The following is a 9,897-nucleotide window of genomic DNA, read 5'->3' as shown; positions in this document are numbered from 1 at the left end:
TTTTTTTTTTGTCATTCCTTGGTTGGCTTCTCCTCAGTCGGCCTTGTTCGCCGACCTTAGGGGGGGGGGGGGGCGCCAAATCGAAAGTTTGACGGGGGGGGGTGCAAATGAAAAGTTCGAGGGGGGGGGGTGTGCAAATGTAAAGTTCGAGGGGGGGTGCAAATCGAAAATTTGCTCCCGAGGGGGGCGCCAAATTGAAAGTATGTCCCCGGGCGCCGGGAAGGGTCGCTACGCCTCTGCATGTTACAGAACTAATTAAACACACACCTCGAGGTACCACTATGTATAGGCCTATATATAAATATATATCAGACTTTACCTCCACAATGACACAAAATAGTTTTGTTTTGGAGTCGACCATCCGCCACCCCCGTCCATTTCGAACAAACCCCTCCTGTTGTGAACACACGGAATCGCTGTTACGGGTTAACAAGTGCGTGACGTAACATGTAAGGACAAAACTACAAACGGGCTATGAAGAAACACAAGACTAAATATACAGGGTTCCCACAGAGCCTGGGGGAAAAAAACGGGAATTAAAAAAAATATTTCCCCAACCCTGCCGGGAAATCCGATAAATAGCCGGGAATTTTTTTTATCACCCAAATATCGCGAGATTTGTACAAACATCAGCATAGTCTAGTGTAGTCTCGGCAGTTCTCGTAGTTTTAAGGTGCACCAAACTATAAATCGCCAAAGATTTGCGATCGATGCTACAATTTTCGATTTTTTGTCAGGCCCCCCCCCCCCCCCCCCCCCCCCCGCCGAAAGTTAGATTCCTAGCTCTAACTCAAATTCTATACCTATTTATTACATTAAGCCTAACCTTAAGGAAAAGACAAAAATCTAAGCATCCGCCTCAGCCTAGGGTTAGGGGTTACGGATAGGGATATGTTTTAGGGTCAGGGGCGGAACTACAGTGCCGCCAGACCCCGCAATGCGGGGAGGGGGGGGGGGGGCACGGCCGACCACAATAATTTTTGTTATAGTTTTAAAAAAATCTAATTTTCTTGCATTTTTGACTTGATGGTTGTTTTATAAAACGATTACCATATATATATATATGGGGGGGGGGAGCTAAAAAAATTTTGCGGGGTGGCTCTTTTTTTCTAGTTCCGCCACTGGTTAGGGTTTCAAATTTATTCAAAATTTAAATTTATTCAAAAAACAGTTACAATTGTAGGCACGAAGGCCTTTTTTCACATTGGCCGTTTAAACAAATAAAACAATTCAATAACACATAGCAGTAACATAGCACTAAAAAGGTGGAATAAAGAAATAATGTTACATAGTTATAATATAAAATGAGATAAAAAAGAGAATATAATAGATGAATGAGAAATGTTACAATGAGGTCAATTAGAGAGGTCATTAAATAATTGTAGTTTTAGTTCAGATTTGAATATATTTTCAGATCTAGATAGCTTTATTTTATTAGGAAGATTGTTCCACAAATTAGAACCAGAGTAGGTGAAGCTATGTTTCTGGAAAAAAGTTGTATATGGGAATGGTAAATGAAGACGACGATTTAATTTTATGTTAAAAGAAAATTGGTCTGATAAGTAAGAGGTTAGAGGGGGCTGTTTCGTGGAATATTTTATATAAAAAAAAATTGATTTAGTATATATTATCTTTTTATTTAATGGAAGTATTTTAGTTGTAATAAAAGAATCCAGACTACTAGACAAGCCAGTAACCAGTTTTATAGCCTTTTTTTGTAAAGATAGAAGAGGACTCTGCTTAGTTATAAAGCTGCCGCTCCACACTACAGAAGCATAATCCAACCTAGATTGAATAAAAGCTTCATAAAAAAACTAGCCTGCTCCTATAGTCGAGAAAGTTCTTTATCCTTGCTAATTGAAAATTTGTCTTTAATAAGGACATTCTTAGAAAATGAATATGATCGGACCAAGTGAGGTTGTGATCTATAACCAATCCTAGGCATTTGTAACTGTTAACCTGTTCAATGTTTGTATTGTCTATAGTAATGCGTAATGCGGTGGATGGAAGACGAAGGCGTTTCTGATGAGTTGTAATAAACATTGACTTGGTTTTATCGGGGTGAAGTTTCATTTTGTTAAATTTTGTCCAAGTAGCAAGCTGATTGGCACATGTTTGAAGTTTGTAACTGAGTGACTCAGCACTGTCTGCAAAGACATGTAACGAAGTATCATCAGCGAACATCTCGCACTGACCAGCGTCAATGTGTAATGGAAGATCATTAATGTATAAAGAAACAAGTTAATTAAAAAAGTCTAGTGACATTTATGCGCAATTTCCTTATGTTATCAAAAAATAGCTCTGACGTATAATGCTGGGGTGCGTTCAAGCTAGAAGAACGATTGGTTTGTAGGTGTTTATGTAATTTTAAAATTTGTGCCCGAACGAGAGGATATTTTTGAAAACTTTCTTCGGCAATATTGTTCTAAATTATGGCAGGAATCGATTGGTACATGTTTCAAGTCGTTAAGTGGTCTGGTTGCCGAGATATGGGCAAAAAAACTGCATTTTTTCGAGGTTTTTTGGCTTTTCCGGGAATACATGAAAGAAACCCGGAATTTTTATGGCCTATGCTCATCCTCGTAACTTGCTTAACACAATTGCTTTGGAACTAGTCATCGATATTGCTTCGTTGAGGAGGAGATACGACTTAAAGCTGCGGACACACATCCATCCATCCATCCATTCATTCATACATCCAGAAATGACGGGTTAATAAACGCAATTCTCCAGAATGGAAATTGCGCTAAAAAGTTGAGCCCTGTGGAACCCCTATATTGACATATTTCTGTGAAGAGATGGTATTAAGGTGAAACACGCAATGAGATCTGTTAGATAAAAAGGAGTGAAGTAACCTAACTGTAAAGTCGTGGAATTTGTATGGAATTAGTTTTTTAAGAAATATGGTGTGATCAATAGAATCAAAGGCTTTTCTGAAATCGACGAACAGCGAGCCACAGAGTAGGTTTTTGTTAATATTTTTAAGCCAGTTTTCATTCATCTTAATCAGAGCAGTGTGACAAGAATGAAAATTTCTAAACCCAGACTGATTACTTATGCTTTTCTAGGTAGTTTGACATGCATTTGTTTATATGTATTTCTAGTGGCTTGGAGAGGGAAAGTTCCATAACGTTTAAGCCAGTCTCTTTTATTAATTGCAGATTCGATATTGTTGTTAAACCAAGAAGGTTTGTATGTAGTCTTAACCCTTTTAGAGATTTTAGGAATATGTTTGTCATATATAGTATAGAAAATACGCAACCATTCAGAAATGGCTAGATCGGGACAATTATAATTGTATACATTGCAGAAGGGGGCAGCCAATAAATCCGAAAGAAAAAGATTTTCATTAAAATGCATAAATAAAAAGCCTAAGCGTTTTTAAAAAATGTCAAAAAGTTCAAAATGGAGGGTGCTTTTTCGGATTTTTATGACAACCTAAATTGTTTTTAAACAGTTTTGCTCAGAACAAAAATGAGCATATTAAGAAATAAACCGGTAGTGATCTCCCCTAAACTTTCTCGAATATTCTTATACTAGATAAATGGCCCGTTGAGGAAGGGTACAACGGGCGCTAGGCTGATAGTGCTGTCTCTTTTCTCTAAACTAAAACCAACCCACCCCCCACACACCACCCCCACCCCACCCCCCACCACACACCACCCCCACCCCCACCCCTCACCCCCACACACCACCCCCTCCACACACCGCCCCCCCCCAAAAAAAAAACATGTCTACCGTCCCATTCAACGAAATATAATTATATACTTTTTCCAGTGTCCGCCCCCTCCCAGAAAATTCTACCCCCGCCCCCGAAAATTTCAAGTACCCCCACCCCTCTCCGGGGAGGAAAAAGTCTGAAAGAAACACTGAAACCAACCCACCCCCACACACCACCCCCCACACACCACCCCCACCCCCCACCACACACCACCCCCACCCCCACACACCACCCCCTCCACACACCGCCCCCACCCCCCCCCCCCAAAAAAAAAACATGTCTACCGTCCCATTCAACGAAATATAATTATATACTTTTTCCAGTGTCCGCCCCCTCCCAGAAAATTCTACCCCCGCCCCCGAAAATTTCAAGTACCCCCCACCCCTCTCCGGGGAGGAAAAAGTCTGAAAGAAACACTGAAACCAACCCACCCCCCACCCCCCCCCCCCCACACACCACCCCCCCCCCCCCACACACCACCCCCCCCCCCATACACACACCCCCACCCCTCCACCCCCCCCCCCCCCCCCAAAAAAAAAAACATGTCTACCGTCCCATTGCAAGAAAACCACGTTTTAGATCAGACACATTAATTAGGCGGTAATTTTATTATAGAGTATCGATGAGGAAATTTCTTTTGAGTTGGGGAGGGGGGGGGGGCTCAGACGTTCTTACGCGGAGGGTGGGGCTTCGCCCCTACCCGAAGAATTGTATGCAAGAAACTCTTCACGCAAACCATTTAGATTAGACAACATTTCCTTTTTATTATTCAATGTTTACGCAAGATTCAATGACGTCATTATATTACTGTGTACTTTCCGCCCTGAGATTATTTTCAACTCTACGCTAAATGTGTCGACGTCATACTTCGTTTTTCGAATTACTATGCATGTTTTTAAATTGCTTGTCTTTTCTCTAGAGCGTTCTTGTCAGACAGATAGATAGACAGACAGCGAAACTATTAGTATTAATAAAACAACAGGGGATGGTAACTGGGGATATAGTTATGATTTTTAATCCATTTTAAATACTGAAACTTTTAAAAATAGAATAGAATCTCAGTAAAAAACAATTGCGCACCAAGCGAACGCCTAATAAAGGTGTGTATAATAGTGCGCAATAGTATTAGTACTTAATAAATTTACATTAGTTTTTTGAGAAATCGGAAGTAGCGTAACTTACTACTTCCGGTCAACGGAAACTACTCAAAATTTAACAGAAGGTAGAGAATTAGATCTTTTACTTACATGTGAAATTTCATTTATCTATCTGAAATAGTACTCAAGTTATAGGCTTTTGAAAAATTCAAAGTAGAAAAAGTACCACTTCCGATTGTCGGAAATTGCTCAAAAGTTGATACGGATCTACGATTTTGATATAATACTTATATATGAAATTTCATCAACCTAGCTGTAACGGTACTCAAGTTATCGTGTTTGCACACGGACAGACACACAGACACACACACACACAGACATACGGACAAGATTGCAAAATTATGTTTTTCCGTATCAGTGAGGTGTAAAACGTCGAGTTTTGTAAAAATCTCGATTTTTCTTTTTGCACGATTACAATACTTTCTCTATACTACGTATACACGAGAAAGATAACGTGTGACAAATAAATATGTATTAAATGAAAATTTTTGATGAAAGTAGAATTTGGTTTTCATTAGCTGATCACATTTTGGGGTTAAAATTAATTTTTATATAGTTATCAAAAAATTGTATTTAAGTAACCCCTTTTAATTTCAAGCTGATTTTTAAAGTATTAATCAATCTACTAGTTCGGTACAACTTAAATAGCCATTCTTTATTCTAGTCACTATTTGATCTACTGTATTTACTAGTCTAGTGTGCTATGAAATAGTTAAACCTACCTGCTAGCTGACTGAGCTCACTTAGTGAAAAGGTTGTTCCCTGACCAACAAAACAAGACAGGACTAAAGTCAGGGTCAAAAACATTGTCACAAGTTGGCTGGACCTTGATCTTGACCACATTGTCACTAGTTGACTGGACCTTGACCACATTGTCACAAGTTGACTGGACCTTGATCTTGACCACATTGTCACAGGTTGACTGGACCTTGACCACATTGTTATACATTGACTGGACCTTGACCTTGACCACATTGTCACATGTTGACTTGACAAGGACCCTGACATGAGCACTGCTGATTCTTGGACCCTGTGCAGAAATAGAAGAAAAATGTATGAATGAACTCCAGTGTGTGTAGAGCACAATTATGTTATACTTCTAGATAATCCTTCTAGATAATCTTTCTAGATAATCCTTCTAAATAATAATTCTAGATCTAGTAATAAGGAAAGTCAATGAGCATTGAGTTAAATGACACAGAAGAGGTAGATCTCATAAACATGATTATAGGGACAGACTTCACACAACAGCAGTTGAGGCTGGGATATTGATCTGTTTATTGATCTGATAAATCAATGTCAAGTGATTGGCACAAGTCTTGTGCAGGTGCCCTTGGTTGGGACTTTTTCCAGCCGTGTCAAGGTCGAGTTAAAACAATAATTTAAAAATTGTCAACACAAATTAATCACTTGGTCCGATCATCCAATAAAGTCAATGTTTCTTATTGATTGGGTCCAATCATGTCAATGTTTCTTATTGATTGGGTACAATCATGTCAATGTTTCTTATTGATTGGGGCCAATCATGTCAATGTTTCTTATTGATTGGGTCCAATCATGTCAATGTTTTCTTATTGATTGGGTCCAATCATGTCAATGTTTCTTATTGATTCGGGCCAATCATGTCAATGTTTCTTAATGATTGGGTCCAATCATGTCAATGTTTTCTTATTGATTGGGTCCAATCATGTCAATGTTTCATATTGATTGGGGCCAATCATGTCAATGTTTCTTATTGATTGGGTCCAATCATGTCAATGTTTCTAATTAATTGGGTCAAATCATGTCAATGTTTCTTATTGATTGGGTCCAATCATGTCAATGTTTCTTATTGATTGGGTCCAATCATGTCAATATTTCTAATTAATTGGGTCCAATCATGGCTATGTTTTCTTATTGATTGGGTCCAATCATGTCAATGTTTTCTTATTGATTGGGTCCATCATGTCAATGTTTCTTATTGACTTGATTCTGTCATGCATTGAGCCGATGAGGCTGAGGGGTGGGGAGGGGTGTGGGGGGGGGGGGGGGGGGGGAGGGAGGGGTATTGAACACGTAGCAAGGTTGCTGGAGATTGATGGAGAGTGATAAAACCACAGGACACAAGTTTGCAATACCGGTGTTGATGAACTAACACATTTGTAAAATTGGCTGTGTTGTTAAATACTTAGACACAACATAGAGCACATCAGCTCGCCCAGAATCAACTTTTATTTGTTTTTCTTTCAGTCCGTCTGAATGATGACACAACAAATAATGTAGTAAAACTTTCTTTGTATAACTGAGCCAAAAATGTACTACTTTATAAGTATAACTGAGCCAAATATATACTACTATATATGTATAACTGAGTCGAAAATGTGAGGGGGATACTTGAGACTGCTTGTGTAGACTAGCCAATATATGAATGTGATATTCAATGTGATAGCTCAATAAGTCCTAGCTCAGTGATAGCTCAATAAGTCTTAGCTCAGTGATAGCTCAATAAGTCCTACCTCAGTGATAGCTCAATAAGTCCTAGCTCAGTAATAGCTCAATAAGTCCTAGCTCAGTGATAGCTCAATAAGTCTTAGCTCAGTGATAGCTCAATAAGTCCTAGCTCAGTGATAGCTCAATAAGTCTTAGCTCAGTGATAGCTCAATAAGTCCTAGCTCAGTGATAGCTCAATAAGTCTTAGCTCAGTGATAGCTCAATAAGTCTTAGCTCAGTGATAGCTCAATAAGTCTTAGCTCAGTGATAGCTCAATAAGTCTTAGCTCAGTGATAGCTCAATAAGTCCTAGCTCAGTGATAGCTCAATAAGTCTTAGCTCAGTGATAGCTCAATAAGTCCTAGCTCAGTGATAGCTCAATAAGTCTTAGCTCAGTGATAGCTCAATAAGTCTTAGCTCAGTGATAGCTCAATAAGTCCTAGCTCAGTGATAGCTCAATAAGTCTTAGCTCAGTGATAGCTCAATAAGTCTTAGCTCAGTGATAGCTAAATACGTCTTAGCTCAGTGATAGCTCAATAAGTCCTAGCTCAGCTGCTGGTGTTAAACCATTTACTGCTGGTGTTAACATTATAGGTGAGGTAGTGAAAAAGACTGTAACAAGTTGCTGTAACAGCTGTGAGTAACATCACCTGCATTAGGAGTGAGCAGGGTAGACTTTCATCTCTTAAACATGCAGTTCAATGTGACGACAGTTTTAGGAGTTTGTCAGACACAACTCACCAGCAACAGATGTCAAACACAAATCACCAGAGGCAGATGTCAAACACAAATCACGAGAGGCAGATGTCAAACACAAATCACCAGAGGCAGATGTCAAACACAAATCACCAGAGGCAGATGTCAAACACAAATCACCAGAGGCAGATGTCAAACACAAATCACAAGAGGCAGATGTCAAACACAAATCACCAGAGGCAGATGTCAAACACAAATCACCAGAGGCAGATGTCACACAACACAAAAGAAAGAGACTCAATATGAAAACGACTCTCAAAGCTTACATGGAATATGAAACTAGACTCAAAGCTTACATGGAATATGAAAACTAGACTCTCAAAACTTACATGGAATGTGAAAACCAGATTTTTAATGGCCTACATAGATTGACTATAAATTGTAGACTTTATGGCCTACATAGATTGACTATAAATTGTAGACTTTATGGCCTACATAGATTGACTATAAATTGTAGACTTTATGGCCTACATAGATTGACTATAAATTGTAGACTTCAAGATCCAAAATGCGCAACACACCTTGAGCAGAACTGCTTTTGATTAAAAATTAATAACAGGCTGAGATAATTGGCCATGTGATTATTGCTGTTATCTTAATGACCCCCTATCTAAAACAAAAACATGTTGGCCAATCTCACTAACAAAAGTTGAGCTAATAAGACAGCTGCATAATTCAGCCAGCAGAGAGGATTATAGATAGTAAATAGACTCTCTCTTTGTTACAAGATCTATTACAGTAGATGTTTGTTATATCCAAGATTTATTACATTAGATGTTTGTTATATCCAAGATTTATTACAGTAGATGTTTGTTATATCCAAGATTTATTACAGTAGATGTTTGTTATATCCAAGATTTATTACAGTAGATGTTTGTTATATCCAAGATTTATTACAGTAGATGTTTGTTATATCCAAGATTTATTACAGTAGATGTTTGTTATAACCAAGATCTATTACAGTAAATCTTTGTTAGATCAAACCGCCACATAGCTTGTCCTGAGTATCACACAGACATGACCTAGCTAGTCTGGAAACTCCCTTGATCTGGTGACAGATAAAGAAATACGATTACACCTTTACAACCAGGGGCTTACAGTTCAGCTGAATATCAAAGTTGTTAAAGGTGACCTTTGAAAAAATTTATCAATGTTTAAGACAATTGAAATTTTGTTGAGATAACTACTAAACTAGACTAAATACTTATGTCTAAAAACACCTAGTTTGTTGTGATACCTAGACCAGAAACATCTAAAAACGCCAACAGTAAATTGTTCTATCACTCAGTAACATAAATTTAATTCAATGAACACTGTCGTTAAGTTGACCCACTCATCACATTATGACTTACAATGATGTCAGTTGTGACTGCAGCCACATTATGACTTACGATGATGTCAGTTGTGACTGCAGCCACATTATGACTTACAATGATGTCAGTTGTGACTGCAGCTGGTTATAATCCCTGAAAAATAATTTTAAGAACACAGTTATTTCTGAGAAAGTCCAAAACAACAATTCAACGTAGCCTGCTCGTTAGAAAGTGGACGCAGGCGGTGGTCAATTTTAAAAATTGAACATCGGAAATTCCTGGAAAAACGGAAAACTCAAATGCGATATATTATAACGGCATAATAACGGTAACTGTTATCCTAGTATTAACCTAGGCCTTTCCGAAAAGGCCGCTGAGGCTCTTTGTCTTTAGTCTTTGTGTTCTCCAATGTTCCATGCGGAACACTTGAAACTTTCGGGGTTTGTGTATAGGGGGGAGGGGGAAGACTTACAAAAAACACA

The 9,897-nt window shown here is 38.6% G+C and overlaps 1 protein-coding gene across 1 annotated transcript; it reads right to left on the bottom strand.

Moving 5' to 3' along the window:
* Positions 1-1,489: 1,489 nt before the first annotated feature.
* Positions 1,490-8,528, bottom strand: LOC131927995 (uncharacterized). Its single transcript, XM_059283880.1, has 3 exons — positions 8,432-8,528; positions 5,601-5,908; positions 1,490-2,147 (listed from the first exon to the last, which is right to left on the bottom strand). Coding segments are annotated over exons 1-3 (654 nt in total). The 5' UTR covers positions 8,434-8,528; the 3' UTR covers positions 1,490-1,803.
* Between the last annotated feature and the right edge of the window lie 1,369 nt (positions 8,529-9,897).

The sequence above is a fragment of the Physella acuta genome, unplaced genomic scaffold (genome assembly GCF_028476545.2).
Source record: "Physella acuta isolate Inbredline_101_S28 unplaced genomic scaffold, ASM2847654v3 ptg001452l, whole genome shotgun sequence".
NCBI classification, from domain to species: Eukaryota; Metazoa; Mollusca; class Gastropoda; family Physidae; genus Physella; species Physella acuta.
This window is presented reverse-complemented; position numbering and strand designations above follow the sequence as displayed.